Source organism: Amblyraja radiata, chromosome 15 (assembly GCF_010909765.2).
Source record: "Amblyraja radiata isolate CabotCenter1 chromosome 15, sAmbRad1.1.pri, whole genome shotgun sequence".
Lineage (NCBI taxonomy): Eukaryota > Metazoa > Chordata > Chondrichthyes > Rajiformes > Rajidae > Amblyraja > Amblyraja radiata.
The window spans coordinates 53,593,022-53,611,916 of NC_045970.1; the positions used below are offsets into that span (position 1 = coordinate 53,593,022).

Sequence of the window (18,895 nt, forward strand, 5' to 3'; positions counted from 1 at the left end):
TGCTGGACATGGGGGGCACGGTATGGTGGAGACGCCCTCAAAATAAGGGAAGGTATCCCACGCCAGGGGGCCACATGAGTGGGGGACGGTTTCGTGGAATTTAAAAGATGTATAAACTGTATTGAACAATTTGTATAGCCTCCGAAAATGTCGGATGAATTTTTCGCACGGTTCACACATTGTATATATTTATTACTTGGACAGGGGCCACATGAGTGGCACGGGTGGGGGACAGTTTGGTGGAATTTGAAAAATGTAAAAAAAATTGTAGTGAACAATTTGTATAGTCTCCGAAAATGTCAGATGAATTTTTTTCCACACGGTTCATGAATTGTATATATTTATCAATTGAATAAAGTCTATTTTGAAATTAAATTTTTTTTAAAAAGGGTGAGGCAGCATCTATGGAGCGAAGGAAATAGGCAAAGTTTCAGGTCGAAACCCTTCTTCAGACTCATTTGATGATATAGGCTGCTTTCCTGATGTATTATGAAGTGTAAATTGAGATGGGAAGCTGATCTGCGTGATGGACTGGGCCATATCCACAACTCTTTGCAATTTCTAGGGCAGAACAGTTGCTAAACCAAGGTGTGATGCAGCATGTGTAGGAAGGGGCTGCAAATGCTGGTTTAAACCGAATATAGACACAAAATGCTGGAGAAACTCAGCGGGGCAGGCTGCATCTCTGATGAGAAGGGATAGATGATGTTTCGCATCGAGACCCTTCTTCAGACTGATCGTCACGGGAAGGGAAACAAGAGATATAGATGATGATGTAGATATAGAACAAATGAATGAAAGATATGCAAAAAAGTAATAATGATAAAGGAACCAGGCCATTGTTACCTAGCTAGGCGAGAACAAAAGCTGGTGTGATTTGGGTAGGGGAGGGATGGAGAGAGAAAGAATGCAGGGGTTACTTGAAGTTAGAGAAATCGATATTCATACCCCTGGGTCATAAGCTGCCCAAGCAAAATATGAGACGCTGTTCCTTTAATTTGCGTTTAGCCTCACTCTGACAATGGAGGACAGCAAGGTCAGTGTGGGATAACCATTCCAGGACAGGCAGTATCTCTGGATATGTGACGATACCTAGGCATCCTTGTACACCGGACACTGAAAGTTGGCGTGCAGGTACAGCAGGCAGTGAAGAAAACTAATAGAATGTTGGCCTTCATAACAAGAGGATTTCAGTATAGGAGTAAAGAGGTTCTTCTGCAGTTGTATAGGGCTCTGGTGAGACCACATCTGGAGTATTGTGTATAGTTTTGGTCTCCTAATTTGAGGAAGGACATCCTTGTGATTGAGGCAGTGCAGCGTAGGTTCACGAGATTGGTCTCTGGGATGGCGGGACTGTCATATGAGGAAAGATTGAAAAGACTAGGCTTGTATTCACTGGAGTTTAGAAGGATGAGGGGTGTTCTTATAGAAACATATACAATTATAAAAGGACTGGACAAACTAGATGCAGGAAAAATGTTCCCAATGTTGGGCGAGTCCAGAACCAGGGGCCACAATCTTAGAATAAAGGGGAGGTCATTTAAGACTGAGGTGAGAAAAAACGTTTTCACCCAGAGAGTTGTGATTTTATGGAATTCCCTGCCACAGAGGGCAGTGGAAGCCAAATCACCGGATGGGTTTAAGAGAGAGTTAGATAGAGCTCTAGGGGCTAGTGGAGTCAAGGGTTATGGGGAGAAGGCAGGCACGGGTTATTGATTGGGGGCCAGCCATGATCACAATGAATGGCGGTGCTGGCTCCAAGGGCCGAATGGCCTCCTCCTGCACCGATTTTCTATGTTTCTATGTGTCTATCGATAGATTTCTTTCTCCGAGAGGTAATTATTCTGCAGATCTTTGAGGAGAAACTGCCTTGTACCCCTTCACTGAATCCCATGTGGAACTTTCACATCGGACCAACGACCAGGTGAAGCGTTTAACTGTTGGACTGGATCATACTCGATTTGTTCTGTTGCTGGCGCTCGCCAACTGCAACTCTCGCTCATCCAGTGCGCACAGCTGCACACTGGCATCACTGCAACACTAGATTCATGGCTCACTTTATTTTCTCTAATAAAATTAGAGCACTCACTAATATTGAATCATTTGCTTAGACAGCATGCAAAACAAAGTTTTTGCCACAGTATCTCGGACGTCACCCCACTGTTCTGCCAGGATCAGTGGAACTGGGATCATTATTAAGGGTTTGGACACGCTAGAGGCAGGAAATATGTTCCAAATGTTGGGGGAGTCCAGAACCAGGGACCACAGTTTAAGAATAAGGTAGTTGAGGCCAGTTCATTGGCTATATTTAAGAGGGAGTTAGATGTGGCCCTTGTGGCTAAAGGGATCAGGGGGTATGGAGAGAAGGCAGGTACAGGATACTGAGTTGGATGATGAGCCATGATCTTATTGAATGGCGGTGCAGGCTCGAAGGGCCGAATGGCCTACTCCTGCACCTATTTTCTATGTTTCTAATAAGGGGTAGGCCATTTAGAACGGAGATGAGGAAAAACTTTTTCACACAGAGAGTTGTGAGCGTGTGAAATTCTTTGCCTCAGAAGGCAGTGGAGGCTGGTTCTCGGGATGCTTTTAAGAGAGAGTTAGATAGAGCTCTTAGGGATAGCGGAGTTAAGGGCTATGGAGAGAAGGCAGGAACAGGGTACTGATTGTGGATGATCAGCCATGATCACATTGAATGGCAGTGCTGGCTCGAAGGACCGAATGGCCCACTCCTGCACCTATTGTCTATTGTCTGAGTGTCCTTGTATACCAGTCACTGAAAGTAAACTTGCAGGTACAGCAGACAGTGAAGAAAGCTTCACTGTCCTTCATGACGAGAGGATTTGAGTATAGGAGTAAAGAGGACCTTCTGTAGTTATACAGGGACCTGGTGAGACCACATCTGGAGTATTGTGTGTAGTTTTGGTCTCCTAATATGAGGAAGGACATCCTTGCTATTGAGGAAGTGCAGCATAGGTTGACGAGGTTAATTCCCAGGATGGCGGGACTGTCATATGAGGAAAGATTGGAAACACTGCATGTATCCACTGGAATTTAGAAGGATAATAATAATAATAATAATAAATTTTATTTATGGGCGCCTTTCAAGAGTCTCAAGGACACCTTACAAAAATTTAGCAGGTAGAGGAAAAACATGTAAGGGGAATTAAATAAATAGTAGAGACATGACTAGTACACAAAGTAAAGACAGAATACAATTCAAAACACAATATGAGGCAATTAATGCACAGATGAAAAGGGAGGGGGACGTGGGGCTAAGGATAGGCAGAGGTGAAGAGATGGGTCTTGAGGCGGGGCTGGAAGATGGTGAGGGACACGGAATTGCGGATCAGTTGGGGGAGGGAGTTCCAGAGCCTGGGAGCTGCCCTGGAGAAGGCTCTGTCCCCAAAACTGCGGAGGTTGGACTTGTGGATGGAGAGGAGACCGGCTGATGTGGATCTGAGGGACCGTGAGGGTTGGTAGGGGGAGAGGAGGTCAGTGAGATATGGGGGGGCCAGATGGTGGAGGGCTTTGTAGGTGAGGACCAGGATTTTGTAGGTGATCCGGTGGGAGATGGGAAGCCAGTGAAGTTGTTTGAGGACTGGAGTGATGTGATGCCAGGATTTGGTGTGGGTGATGAGTCGGGCGGCAGCGTTCTGGACCAGTTGGAGTCGGTTGATGTAGGTGGAGCTGATGCCAAGGAGAAGTGAGTTGCAATAGTCCAGTCGGGAGGAGATGAAGGCATGGATGAGTCTTTCAGCAGCGGGAGGTGTGAGAGAGGGTCTGAGTTTGGCGATGTTGCGGAGATGAAAGAAGGAGGTTTTAATGACATGGCTGATGTGAGGCTCAAGGGAGAGGGTGGAATCAAAGATCACGCCAAGGTTGTGGGCCTTGGGAGATGGGGAGACAGTGGTGCCGTCGATGGTGAGAGTGGGGTTATTGATTTTGCTGAGTGTGGCTTTGGAGCCTATGAGGAGGAATTCTGTCTTATCGCTGTTGAGTTTGAGGAAGTTATGTTGCATCCAGGTTTTTATAGCTGACAAACAGGAGTTGATATGGGAGAGGGGGGTTTGTGGGGGGATTTCGTGCCGAGGATGAGAGGATATCTTATAGAATCATATATAATTATAAAAGGACTGGGCAAGCTAGATGCAAGAAAAGTGTTCCCAATTTTGGGGAATCCAGAACCACGAATAAAGGGGAGGCCGTTTAAAACTGAGATGAGAAAAAGCTTTTTCACGCAGAGAGTTGTGAATTTGTGGAATTTTCTGCCACAGAAGGCAGTGGAGGCAAATTCACTGGATGAATTTAAAAGTGTTCGATAGAGCTCTAGGGGCTAGAATCAAGGGGTATGGGGAGAAGGCAGGCACGGGTTACTGATTGTGGATGATCAGCCATGATCATGATGAATGGCGGTGCTGACTCGAAGGACCAAATGGCCTCGTCCTGCACCTTTTTTCTATGTTTCTGTGCTCGGCCAGGGTCACTCAATCCATTGGGATCTGAACGTCAGCCTTTGGTTATGGAAGCAAAACGCTCTATTCATAGCGAGGAGAAACTGTTTATGGATTCTGAATGTGGGCAAGGCTTGAATGTCAGCCCAGCAACCAGACTGTCGAACCTTCCCGGAACAGTCACACTGGTGAGAAATGGTGGAAATGTGGGGATTGCAGGAAGGCAATCCATTGCCACAATAGAAACATAGAAAATAGGTGCAGGAGGAGGCCATTCGGCCCTTCGAGCCAGCACCACCATTCATTCTGATCATGACTGATCGGCCCTATCAATAACTCTTGCCTGCCTTCTCCCCATATCCCTTGACTCCACTAGCCCCTAGAGCTCTATCTAACTCTCTCTTAAATCCATCCAGTGATTTGGCCTCCACTGCCCTCTGTGGCAGGGAATTCCATAAATTCACAACTCTCTGGGTGAAAACGTTTTTTCTCACCTCAGTCTTAAATGACCTCCCCTTTATTCTAAGACTGTGGCCCCTGGTTCTGGACTCGCCCAACATTGGGAAACATTTTTCCTGCATCTAGCTTGTCCAGTCCTTTTATAATTTTATATGTTTCTATAAGATTCCCCCTCATCCTTCTAAACTCCAGTGAATACAAGCCTAGTCTTTTCAATCTTTCCTCATATGACAGTCCCGCCATCCCAGGGATCAATCTCGTGAACCTACGCTGCACTGCCTCAATCATAAGCATGTCCTTCCTCAAATTAGGAGACCAAAACTGTACACAATACTCCAGATGTGGTCTCACCAGAGCCCTATACAACTGCAGAAGAACCTCTTTACTCCTATACGGAAATCCTCTTGTTACACGGGGCAGAGGCGTGAGTGAGAAAGGATTGTGTGAAAAAGGGTTTTCTTGCTCTTCCTCTCTTGATTGGACACCAAAGATCTCATCCTGGGGAAAGTCAGTTTGTCTGCTCTGTGTGTGGGAGGAGGTTTATTCATATATCCCTCTGCAGGTTCACGCTGGGGAGAGCTCATTCACCTGCTCCGAGTGTGGGAAAGGATTCTCTCACTCATAAGAGCCAGGGGGCACACTAGCGACTTAATATAGAAAATAGATGCGGAGGTAGGTCATTCGGCCCTTCGAGCCAGCACCACCATTTAATATGATCATGGCTAATCATCTTAAATCAATACCCCATTCCTGCTTTCTCCCCATATCCCTTGATTCCATTAGCCCTAAGAGCTATATCTAAATCTCTCTTGACAAAAAATATCTCTGCTATCAGATGAAATACATTTAAATAATTTACAAATGAAAAATTGACAACTAAATTAAAAATTAAATTTCTTTATTTATATAGCACATTTTTAGTCAACTTGCATTGACCCCAAAGTGCTTCACATAATTACATTCACACACACAGGCAAAGGTGGGTGAAGTGTCTTGCCCAAGGACACACACAGGCAAAGGTGGGTGAAGTGTCTTGCCCAAGGACACACAGGCAAAGGTGGGTGAAGTGTCTTGCCCAAGGACACAACGACAGTATGCACTCCAAGCGGGATTCGAACCGGCCACCTTCCGGTTGCCAGCCGAACACTTAGCCCATTGTGCCATCTGTCGTCCACTCTGTAAACCCCCAAACTCCTGCATTGTATCTCTTCCTCGGCTGAACTGCCACTGGCCATCAGTGTGATACAGCCCCATATTTTCTACCCAATGTAATCACTTCCTCGATATCTTTGCTCGATACTGCATGACATTTTCACGACAGGGCTCAGGTCTCTGGAGTGACACTTGTTGTCTCAGAGGTGTGAGAGCTCCTCACTGAGATGCAGAATACAAAAGCAAGTATTTTTCCTCTTCATTAAATCTCTCAAAGGTTTGAGCGCCCTCCTCACCTCCCTTTACCGGCTACCTTGCCTTGACTTTCAGTCCAGATGAAGGATCCCGACTCGAAACGTTGTCTGTCCATCTTCCTCCATGGATGCTGCTTGACCTGTTGAGTTCTGCAGCAGAGCGTTAGTTAGTTGCCTCAGATCCCAGCATCATTGGTTGGACCAGGGAGAGAATTAGCTCCAGTAGCGAACACGGTATTTAGGGAAAGCGCCATGCCTGGAGAAGATCTACGACAAAATGAGATGGAGGAATTCTAGGGAGAATGAACAAACGGAAATGGTTCTTTTTAAAGTAAAGGTGAATGTAAGATTTAATACCGGTGATCAAATTGACGAGAAGGTTTCATAGGGTAGACAGACAGAAATTGTGTCCTGTGGCAGGGAGAGTGTTCATCCACTTTTCTGATACGATCAGTGGAGCTTGGATCTTAACTTCTCACTTTTTGCTCCAGATCCCTCTAAACATTGGCGGCCTCTCAGTCCACCTGCCCAGCATTTCACGATGCAGGCGGTTGATTGGCAACTAATTGCCCTACCCAACTCACAGCGGGCGTCGATCACTTCCATCAATCTTTTTAAGGGCCTTGCCTTATATTCGACCTCCCAAAGTGCGATACTTTACACTTGCTCAGATTAAACTCCATCTGCCATTTTTCCACCCATTCCTCAAGCTGATCCCGCTGTACACCTTGGCTCCCTCAGTATGCAACTCCAGCAATTTGGTATCATAAGGAATAGCAATAGAATGATAGCAGTAGAGTTAGGCCATTCGTCCCATCTAGTCTGCTCCGCCATTCAATCATGGCTGAGCTATCTCTCCCTCCTAACCCCATTCTCCTGCCTTCTCCCCATAACCTCTGCTGTACTAATCGAAAATCGATATGTCTCTGCATTAAAAAATATCCACCGACTTCGCCTCCACAGCCCTCTGTGGCAAAGAATTCCACTCCCTCTCACACCTCCCACTCCCCCAGGCCATCCCGCACCTGCAACCCAAACCTACCCTGCTCCCCGACCACTCCCTCCTCCCCAAACCCGCTCCTCTGGACCCTCCTTCCCGCCAGCTCCGCCCCGTACCGCCCTGACCAAAGATCATAGAGGAGCTCCTCTGTGATCTTTGCCTCGCAGTGGCCGCGCCACGCCTGCGCCCGTCAGCGGTGCCGCCTTTGGCTCTCATTGCCCAGGGTCGAACTCTCGTGAGTACAATACTTTACACTTGCTCAGATTAAACTCCATCTGCCATTTTTCCATCCATTCCTGAGATGGGAATGACCAGAGATTTTGGACAACTTTAACCTTCCAGCTACAAACAAAGTGCAGGAGGAGCTGAGTGGTTCGGGCAGCATCCGTGGAGGCAGTGCGGTCGGGACCCTTCTTCACACTGAAACTGTTTACCTTTCGCATGGATTTTATCGCTGATGTCAACCTGTAATCACGAGTGATGAACATTTTGAGGGTTTTCTTCAAGATACCAGGAACTGCAGGTGCTGGTTGGTACACAAAAGGATACATAGTGCTGGAGTAACTCAGCATCCCTAGAGAACATGCATAAGGGATGTTTCAGGTTGAGACCCTTCTAGGGCACTTTGTGTCCTTTTGGGGATTTTCTTGTTTGGTATTTGATTGGACTTCTAAGCCGGCTGTGAGTTGCCTTTGCCTTTACACAGAGAGTGGTGAATCTGTGGAATTCTCGGCCACAGAAGGTAGTTGAGGCCAATTCAGTGGCTATATTTAAGAGGGAGTTAGATGTGGCCCTTGTGGCTAAAGGGATCAGGGGGTATGGAGAGAAGGCAGGTACGGGATACTGAGTTGGATGATCAGCCATGATCATATTGAATGGCGGTGCAGGCTCGAAGGGCCGAATGGCCTACTCCTGCACCTATTTTCTATGTTTCTATGTATGTTGAATGGGGCGAGAACATTGACCCAGGTTCAATCCTGAGCTCTGATGTTGTTTCTCTATGTCGAGTTTGCATGTCCCCCCCACGACTGCCTGGGATTTCTCCCAGATGCTCGAGTTTCCTCCCTAATCCAAAAGACGTCCTGGTAAGGCTCTGTAAGGCGCTAGTCGGGCCGCATATGGAGTATTGTGAGCAATTTTGGCTCCCATATTCGAAAGATGTGCTGGCTCTGGAGTGTCCAGAGGAGGTTTACAAGAATAATCCCAGGAATGAGTGGATTAATTTATGATGAGTGTGTGACAGCACTGGGCCTGTGCTTGCTGGAGTTTAGAAAGGATTAGGGGGGGGGGGGGGGGGGATCTAATTGAAACTTACCAGATAGTGAAAGGCTTGGATAGAGTGGATGCGCAGAGGATGTTTCCATTAGAGGGAGAGTCGAGGACCAGAGGTCACAGCCTCAGCATTGAAGGATGTTCCATAATGAAGGAGATGAGGAGGAATTTCTTTAGTCAGAGGGGGGGTGAATCTGTGGAATTATTTGCCACAAGCGGGCTGCGGAGGGGGCCAAGTCAATTAATATTTTTAAGGCAGAGGTAGATGGATTGTTCGGGGGTAGATGGGTGACAGGGGTTATGAGAAGGCAGTAAAACGATGTTAGGAGGGAGAGATGGATCAGCCATGATTGAATGGTAAAGTAGACTTGATGGTCCGAATGGCCGAATTCTGTTCCTATCACATGACCTGTAAATGACTATTTGATGTGGATAAGTGTCAAAAGCGGTAAAGAAGAGTTTAATGGGCATGGTGAAGAATCAGGGAGGTAGACTCAAAATGCTGGAGTAACTCAGCGGGTGAGGCAGCATCTATGGAGAGAAGGAATGGGCGAACGTCGCCCATTCCTTCTCTCCATAGATGCTGCCTCACCCGCTGAGTTACTCCAGCATTTTGCGTCTACCTTCGATTTTACCAGCCTCTGCAGTTATTTCTTATGCACGAAGAATCGGCAAGGCTACAGGGTGATAAGGAGAGGGGGAATGGGATGACTTCCTGGTAGAGACAGCAAGGACTCGAAGGGTTGATTGACCTCCGCCCATGTTGCAATGCAGTGAGCGCATTTTAAGAGCTGTGTGGGCCAATTAGTTTAACTTAATGCATGGAAACAGGCCATTTGGCACACCTAATCTACGCCGATCATTGATCACCCCCCCCCCCCCCCCGTTCACACTTGTTCCACATGATCCTATCTTCGCATCTACTTCCCACACACTAGGGGGTATTTCCAGAAGCCACTTAATTAACAAACCCAGACAAGTCTACAGAGAGGAGATGATTTAGAACGTGTCTCCACAGGGAGGGGTTGATGTGAACAGTAGAGACCAAAGATCCTATGGCGAGCAAGATAGTCCACTCGACGAAAAAGACGTAGTACGGTCATGGACAGATTCATGGGTAATTTTCGGCCCCATTTCCGTAACCGGCTTCCGTCTCCGCACCCATAGGATACTAGTGCAGAGACGGAAGCCGGTTACGGAAACATCCTCGTAAAAATAAGAGTTATTTGGGAAAAATCTTCTCCTCATTTTCAGAATTATAATTTATTAACACAAACTGTTCCCCCGCAACGTTGATTACACTGCGGGTCGGGTCGGGTTTCTGAAATGGATGAAAAAAAGGCACACGTTCCGCTCCGTTGCGTACTACACGTCTGCCCATTGCATTTAGAAGGACTGGTCTATCGTGCTCCGCTGTAGGATCTTTGGTAGAGACGAGATGCTGAGTGAGCAGAGAGGGTAAAAAGCAAATGGTAGATTATTCCTATGGGTTGGCATGAGGCAAAAAGACTGGCAGTGACCAGCTGGACCGAATGGCCTCTCCTAGTGTATATTGTATGCATTCCTGAAACATTAAAGGCATGTAGCACGGCACGGTGTTTAAAACAACTGATTTATTTGGAACAGATAGAACAGTGCGGTCACGGTGATGCCACCTTACAGTGAATGCAGCGCCGGAGACCCGGGTTCGATCCCAACTACGGGTGCTGTTTGTACGGAATTTGTACGTTCTCCCCGTCACCTGCGTGGATTTTCTCCGAGATCTTCGGTTTCCTCCCACACTCCAAAGACGTACAGGTTTGTAGGTTAATTAACTTGGTAAATGTACAAATTGTCCCCAGTGGGTGTAGGATAGTGTTAATGTGCGGGGATCGTTGGTCGGCGCAGACCCTGTGTGCCGAAGAGCCTGTTTCCACGCTGTATTTCTAAAACGAAAACTAAAAGACTAGATCTATAATATTAAGCTCCAGCCCAGTTATAGGAGTTACTAACAGCAGCTGAAGGTGACATCGTTCAGCTGATCCGTGTGTGCGAAGGGGTTTGCTTGGACGTCCCAGCTACGCCACCAGTGCCCAATGACCAGGGTTCAGCCCTGGGTGTGATGAGCAGCAGCGGTAACAGCAGATTCCAACAAAGCCGTCACTTGTGAACTAGTTTGGTTTCAGCAGCAGTATTGGTTGAACATCCACTGTTTTTAACCTTTCCCCTCGGCGTGAATCCCATCCCACAGAGCGGGCGAATCATCCCTGGTGTGAATCAGCCGGTGCGTCAGTAGCTGGGACGACCGGGCAAACCCCTTCCCACACACGGAGCAGGTGAACGGCCTCTCCCCAGTGTGAACACGCCGGTGTTTCAGCAGCTGAGACGACTGAACGAACCCCCTCCCACACTCAGAGCAGGTGAACGGCCTCTCCCCCGTGTGAATCCGCTGGTGTATCAGCAGATTGGACGAACGGGCAAACCTCTTCCCGCACATGGGGCAGGAGAACGGCCGCTCTCCGGTGTGAATCTGCTGGTGGATCAGCAGCTCCGAGGATCGACAGTATCCCTTCCCGCACTCAGAGCAGGTGTACGGCCTCTCCCCGGTGTGGACCTGCTGGTGTATCAGCAGGCTGGACGATCGAGCAAAACTCTTCCCGCACTCGGAGCAGATGTATGGCCGCTCCCCGGTGTGGACGCGTTGGTGCGTCATGAGGCTGGATGACTGGGTGAACCTCTCGCCGCACTCGGAGCAGGTGAACGGCCTCTCCCCGGTGTGAACCCGCTGGTGCCTCACCAGGTGGGACGACTGAGCGAACCCCTTCCCGCACTCAGAGCAGGTGAACAGCCTCTCCCCGGTGTGGAACTGCTGGTGCCTCATCAGGCTGGACGACCGGGTGAATGTCTTCCCGCACTCGGTGCAGGTGAACGGCCTCTCGCCAGTGTGAACGAGCTGGTGCGTCAGCAGGTGGGACGATCGTGCAAATCCCTTCCCGCACTCAGGGCAGGCAAAATGCCTCTCCCTGGTTTGAATTCGCTGGTGCGTCATCAGGCCAGATGGAACAAGTAAATGCTACCCGACACTCAGTGGCAATGAACGGCCTCTCCCCAGTGTAAAGTTACAGTTGTACCAGGTCGCTCGACTGAGTGGATGGACCCCCTTGCGTATTCCAGGCTGCTAAACGTCCTCTCTCCACTGAGAATGTGCTGATGGGAACAAATTGAAAGGTGTTGCACAGCGGCGCAGGGCTGCTCCAGTTTACTCCCACACTCCAAAGACGTACAGGTTTGTAGGTTAATTGGCTTCGGCAAATTGTAAATTGTCCCTGGTGTGTAGGATAGTGCTTGTGTAGGGGTGATTGCTGGTTGGCATGGACTCGGTGGGCCGTCTCTCTAAAGTCTAAAGGTCACAAGACACTAAACTTTCAAACTGGTTCACCCAATCGAACTGGATTTTATGTTTTCCACAGATCAACAGCTTTTGTGGATAACAGTGATCTGGGAAATATTTGACCATTCATTCAGAGATCTGAATAAAACTTACATGGTTTGTCACCCGGTTAGTTCATTAAAACCTTACACACACACATAACGTCCCCCCCCTACAATGTGACCGCAGCACTGCCCACTGAGTCCAGCTGATCACCCCATACACTAGTTTGTGTGACTACGAAAGCTTTTTCCACAGTTAGTGTTCTTGAACACTCTCACTCCTGGGTGAGAATCTCACTGCCCTGACAGCTATCCTGTGGTTTGTAAAAAAAAGACAGAGGCACCTCCCTTCTTCCACATTCAACGATCGATGACATTCAGATGCTGGAGAACTGAACGACGCTGTAGATCTGCTGGGATGTGGAGTTTAGGATTGCCGCACACAAAGCTTGTTTGTTCTAACCTGTAAAAGGAGTTATAAAATACATCAACACTGCCAAGACAACAGACAACCTGCATGGTCAGGTTAAGAGCTGTACTCTTACAACAATTAAAACTTGAACGTGATGCCAAATCTGGCGACACTGTACATTGACTCAGTGTACTACCACTATACACTTGTAATGTGTCCGAGATCATAAGGTCATAAGTGATACGAGCAAAATTAGGACATTCAACTGGGACATTTTGTGGACAAGTTTGGCCGTAGGGCCTGTTCATACGCTGTGTATCACTCTTGATTCTGTATAGGACTAGTAAAAAATTTGCAGTACTGATTGATGCAATGTGGGAGATCCCTATTTTGATACCCATAGTCAAAATAAAGACCAACATTCTATTGACCTCAGCCTGAAGAAGGGTCTCGACCAGAAACATCACCCATTCCTTCTCTCCAGAGATGCTGCCTGTCCCGCTGAGGGACAGCATTTTGTGTCAATCTTTGGTTTAAACCAGCATCTGCAGCTCCTTCCTACACATTCTATTAACCTTGTTACCTGCTGCGTCTGTGCTAGCTTCCCGTTTCATACACGACCCCAGATCACGTACGCTGCAGCTTTTTGCAATTGAAATGACACCGTTATTTTGTTCTTCCTTACAGGACTAGTTTTTTAAAGAGCTAATTAATATGTAGGTAGCTCGTTTTTTTTTTGCTTGCGGAATAATTTATCTTTAATTAGATAATACTTTGGCTTTGGGCTTGGTTTTCTGAGTTGAGCACTTAACCTGGAGTTATAGCACAAGTACTTTCTGTTTTAATTGTAATTCAAAATGAACAATTTCACGTTTGTATGCTAGTTTTTCCCCCTTCCCCTCTCAATGAAGCCATGCTGATTCTGCTCAATTATTTATAATTCCGCAAATAAGTGGACAAATGGTCTTCGATTTTACATTGTAAAAGAGGTGATTGGGGGTGGCATGCAGTCGTAGTAATATAGGATTTTTGCTGAGATTTTCGCTGTGGGTATCAAAATAGGGGATTCCCACATTGCATCAATCAGTACTGCAAACAGTTTTACTTGTCCAATGTGAGGAAAGAAGCAACAAACAACAGTGTGATAATAATCTGGTCACTAGTGTTATTCATTGAAGAACATGACAGCAAAGAAACAAACTGCTGGAGAAATTCGGGGGGGCAGACAGCATCTGTGGAGGACAATGGACAGATGCCCTACCCGTTCCTTCCACAGATGTTGAGTTCTAGCACATTGCTTCTACGTTGGTTATGTTACCCATGGCCGCCACTTTACCCACAACCCCATCGAGCCAGAAACAGGTCTATCCTTCACCCCCCCCCCCCGTAATGCGCATGCGCCAGGGGCATGAAGCATTATGGGCCGGCTTGTCCCCAGCTCCTTCCATAAGCGAAACAAACCCGGGTGCGGAGGAGGATCGTCACCGTCCCCAGGTGACGGGCCACCGTGTCCCCGGGGGCCGCACCGATTCTCCCCGCAGGCCGGGCCTCGGTGTTGACTGATCCCGCGCCCGGATCCCCGCTCCTACCCGCCGCCGATCCTCCGGAGTCTTTTGTCCACGGACCGCATGCGCGCCTTGGCCGCACCCACTTCCGGGCTCCCCGCGCCTGCGCGCTTGGTATCGCCTGCAACATAGAGCGAGTTCTGGGCCGTAGATCCTTCTGGGTAAATAGGACGCCATGGAAGTGGCTGACATATCCAGCTACCACTTCGCTGAACACTTACGCCAACTTGAACTCCCGGTTGCAAACCATTATAACAACTCCTCCCTTTCCCAAACTGACCTTTCTGTCTTGGGCCTCCATTACCAGATTGAGTCACAGGAAAACAACACGTCATTTTCTGTTTGGGTAGTCGGTTTAAACCGAAGATAAAAAACGCTGGAGCAACTCAGTTCGACAGGCAGCATCTGGAGAGAAGGAACTGGTGACGTTTGGGGTCGAGAGACTGAAGAAGGGCCTTAACCTAATGCCTCTCTCCAGAGATGCTGCCTGCCCTGCTGAGATACTATATCATTTTGTGTCTGAGTTAACCACTATTAGATAACCTCTGGTAACCCCTCCTCCCCTTCCTTCCCCCTCCCCTGTGCCCCACCATTTGCCTTTCCTTTTAGACTTTTAGAGATACAGCGTGGAAACAGGCCCTTCTGCCCACTGAGTCCAGCTGATCACCCCATACACTAGTGATATCCTACACATTACAGACAATTTACAGAAGCTAATTAACCTACAAACCGATACATCTTTGGGGTCTCCTCTCCTCCACCCACATTCCTTCCTCTGGCTTTACAATTCGCTACTCTCTAATCGTTTAGTCTCAGACATTTTTTAACCTCTGGCTTTTGTTCCAACCATCAGCCTATCAAAATCACCCAGCTTGTGTTCACCTATTAACTGCCACACTTTGTCATGCCTTCTCCTCTCTCCGAGATTTCTTTCACCCCCCCCAAATCACCCCCCTAAAATCCATCGGAAGGGTCCCAACCCAAAATGGCAGCTATGCATGTTCCCCAGAGATGTTGTCTGACCCTGTGAGTTAATCCAGTAGTTTAGGTCCTTTTTTGGCATAACATAGAACAAGTGTGAATGGATGAGAAAGGGCCCATGTCCATGCTTTTTCTTTCAACCAAGATTAATAACAGGCATGTATTTAATGAGAAGTTGAATGAACAGAGGACAAATAAATACAAGAATATTCCAACCGTGAGGGGAGGATGGAATATCTGGTAGGGACCAGGTGGGCAGAATGGCCTCTCTATCTCCACTGCATGCAGAGGGAGTCGCAGGGTTTACAACAGAACTCTGCTATTTGCCACAGATCCAAGATATTAAACTTCAGTCCAGTCACACGAGTTACAAGCATCAGAAGAACAAATTCCAACTGTGCCCGATGACCAAGGTGTAAGTGTAACTGTAGAGCCCATCAACAGCAGCCACTTGTCGACTTGCAACTGGATTCAGCAACTGCGATGGTTAAACAGCAAACCAATAACTTGAATAAACTCCCCCCCCTCCACAGTGTGAATGTGCTGGTGTGTCAGTAGCTCAGATAATCAAGTGAAACCTTTCCTACAAAATTAACAGAATGAATTCCCACCAGTGCAAATGCTCTGGTGCATCACAAGTTTAGATTCACCAGTAATACCCTCCGCACATTCAGGAGAGACAAATCGTTTCTCCACAGCGTGAACTCGCTGGTGGGTCATCAGGAAAGATGATTGTGTGAATCCCTTCCCACACTCGGAGCAGGTGAACGGCCTCTCTCCGGTGTGAATTCTCTGGTGTCTCAGTAACGCAGATGACTGAGTGAATCCCTTCCCACACTCAGAGCAGGGGAATGGCCTCTCCCCGGTGTGAACTCGTTGGTGCCTCTTCAAGCGGCACTTATAAGTGAATCCCTTCCCACAATCGGGACATGCAAACGGCTTCTCCACAGCGTGAACTCGCTGATGAGCCACCAGATTGGATGATTGAGTGAATTCCTGCCCACACAAAGAGCAAGTGAACGGCCTCTCCCCAGTGTGAACTCGCTGATGCGTTATCATGTTGGACAACTGAGTAAATCCCAGCCCACACTCAGAGCAGGTGAATGGCCTCTCCCCGGTGTGAATTCTCTGATGTGTCATCATGTTCGACAACTTAGTGAATCGCTGCCCACACTCAGAGCAGGTGAAAGGCCTCTCCCCAGTGTGAACTCGCTGATGTGTCATCATGTTGGCCAGCTGAGTAAATCCCTTCCCGCACTCAGGACAGGTAAACGGCTTCTCGCCGGTGTGAATTAGCTGGTGTCTTTTCAGGCGGCATGCTTGAGCGAATCCCTTCCCACAATCGGGACAGGCAAATTGTTTTTCCACAGCGTGAACTTGCTGGCATGTCAACAGGTGGGAAGATTGACTGAATCCTTGCCCACCCTCAGAGCAGTTGGATAGTTTCTCCATGCCTTAAACTCTCTGGCGTCTCGTCGGCTCAGCTGACACAGTGAATCCCTCCCACGCATTCAGATGCAGGTAAACTGAAAGTCACTGCAAATGCGATGGGTTGAGTTTGATATTCGTGTACACAAATCCTCTGCTCGTTGCACCCTGTAGAAAGAATTTACAATAAACATTAATAGGTAACAATAAAGATTGCTGTCAGATGTGGCAAGTTTAGTCTCCATAGTGAGCTGTGACAGCATGGCTCAAAGCAAGCTGGGGGGGGACAAGCCTTCATCTTCTGTCTGAGCTCAACATCAAATTCACTGACTTTATTTCTGTCCACATCAGAGTGGGCCATTTTTGCGAGTCATCTATCGGTGATTCGGTCCAGGATTCCACTCTATCACTGAGGGTTTAACTTCTTGAGCAAGTCCCACATCCCCACTATGAGCAACACGGTATTTCCGTGGCTGGTCCAGTGGACATTCTGGTCAGCGGTGACACCCTGGTGATTGGTGTCGGTGAACTCGACGATGACAATGCCATTGGACGCTACAGGTAGGTAATCATATTCTAAGAAAAGACACAAAGCACAGAACATGCGATGGGCACAAAAAGCTGGAGCGGGACAGGCAGCATCTCTGTAGAGAAGGAATGGGTGACGTTTCAGGTCGAGACTCTTCTTCAGGCAAGGGTCTCAATCCGAAATGTCACCCGTTCCTTCTCTTGAGATGCTGCCCGTCTCACTGAGTTACTTCAGCTTTTTATGTCTATCTTCGATTTAAACCAACATCTACAGTTTCCTCTTACACATGGAACATATGATGTTTTGGGTCGCGATCCTTCTTCTAACCAGCTCCGTTACTCCAGCACTTGTGTCCTCTTTTGGTACATCAACATCTGCAGTTCCTTCATCTGCTGGTCACACTGTCTATTGGGCAGTGAATCCATGTATGCACTTCTTTGAGGATCGGCAGTGTGTTACGGTGGCGCAGCGGTAGAGTTGCTGCCTTACAGCAAAATGCAGCGCCAGAGACCCGGGTTCGATCTCGACTACGGGTGCTGTCTGTAAGGGGTTTGTACGTTCTCCCCGTGGGTTTTCTCCGAGATCTTCGGTTTCCTTCCACACTCCAAAGACATACAGGTTTGTAGGTTAATTGGATTGATTTAATTGGCTTGATAAAAATGTAAAAGTATCCAGTGCTGAGTGATGCTCTACCAAGAGTTTTTCAGCGCACTACATCCAGATCCAGACCCATGGCCGCCTCTTTACCCATAACCGCTCGCGAGCCAGAAACCAGTCTATCCGTCACCGGTGCTGGCCAAAGATCCTATGGGATTGGTATAGGATCTTTGGTGCCGGCGCCGCCAGCACCGTCACTGACGGACGGTAAACTCCCCGGGGCCTTTGTGCGGAGGGGGGAGGGAAGGCACCGTCCCCAGGTGGCGGAGCACCGATCTCCCCGCAGCCGGGGGCCGCTCCTCAGGCCGGGCCTCGGTGCTGACTGATCCCGCGCCCGGATCCCCGCTCCTACCCGCCGCCGATCCTCCGGAGTCTTTTGTCCACGGACCGCATGCGCCGCACCTCTTCCTGCTCTCTGCGCCTGCGCGCTTGGTATCGCCTGCAACATAGGGCGAGTTCTGGGACGCAAAGATTTCTGGGTAAGGAGGGCGCCATGGAAATGATCTGAAATCACCGGCTCAACGTTCCCCAATGCACCAAGTCCGTGTTTTCACGTTGAGACGCAGCAGACAATTTAACATGTCGAGCTCCCATAAGAAATATATTCGATTATTTATGAAAATCAAAACCTTAAAGGGGTTTAAACTTTGAAAGAAAATACTGTAGTTCTTCAACAAGCTGTGTTGCTCAGAAAAGTTGTGCTTGTAGAAAATCGCGTTGGATTACCATGAGGTTTCAGAGACCAAATAATTCACAAATCGCGATTTCATTCATTTTTCCCACAAGACATTCAAAAATAAGGGAAACCGGAAAGAAGGGTTTCGGCCCGAAACGTCGCCTATTTCCTTCGCTCCATAGATGCTGCTGCACCCGCTGAGTTTCTCCAGCATTTTTGTGTACATTCAAAAATAATGGTCTTTTTAATAGCTAATAGTTTTATTTTAGTTACTGGAATCTAAAAATATGAAATGCTATATATATTTGGTTTAATTGAGTATAGTTCCAAAACTATGAATATAAGCAGTTCTGGTCGTTTTCAATGTCTTCTTTCATAGGTTCGTTATCACGCATATCAAATTCTCGCATTGCAAGATACTGGACCTTGCACGAATCGCCGCCCGCCACAATAGATCAACGGGGAATGCTTGGCTTCCCTCTCTGGATCAGACCACCTGGAAAGTAAGAATGTGTATGCCAGCCTGTTGTTCAGCTTGGACCAGGACTAGGAAACATGCCAACTGGCCCATTCCAGACTGCAGGAGTACATGCTGAGGCCAACACCGAGGCTCTGTAGGGGAGGAACATAGTCTAGGGTACATCC

The 18,895-nt window shown here is 48.0% G+C and overlaps 2 protein-coding genes across 3 annotated transcripts in view; both read right to left on the minus strand.

Moving 5' to 3' along the window:
- Positions 1-14,519, minus strand: part of LOC116981574 (oocyte zinc finger protein XlCOF15-like) — a 293,177-nt gene extending 278,658 nt beyond the window's left edge. Inside the window, exons 1-2 of one of the 2 annotated variants that reach the window (XM_033034696.1) lie at positions 14,004-14,377; positions 12,265-12,465 (exon numbers count right to left, since the gene is read on the minus strand). In XM_033034696.1, coding sequence (XP_032890587.1) covers positions 12,363-12,465; positions 14,004-14,314 — 414 coding nt within the window. In that variant the 5' untranslated portion in view covers positions 14,315-14,377 and the 3' untranslated portion in view covers positions 12,265-12,362. Of the gene's footprint in view, positions 1-12,264; positions 12,466-14,003 lie in introns of those variants that run through there. The other variant, XM_033034694.1, reaches the window with a different exon arrangement.
- Positions 10,433-17,452, minus strand: LOC116981583 (zinc finger protein 420-like). Its single transcript, XM_033034706.1, has 4 exons — positions 17,202-17,452; positions 15,620-16,556; positions 12,239-12,246; positions 10,433-11,643 (listed from the first exon to the last, which is right to left on the minus strand). Exons 2-4 carry the CDS (start codon positions 16,410-16,412, stop codon positions 10,786-10,788), a joined length of 1,659 nt encoding a protein of 552 aa, XP_032890597.1. The 5' UTR covers positions 16,413-16,556; positions 17,202-17,452; the 3' UTR covers positions 10,433-10,785.
- Positions 17,453-18,895: the final 1,443 nt, after the last annotated feature.

Coding starts and splice junctions, on each gene's coding strand:
- LOC116981583 (XM_033034706.1), bottom strand. CDS start 16,412: ATGGAGAAACTATCCAACTGCTCTGAGGGTGGGCAAGGATTCAGTCAA.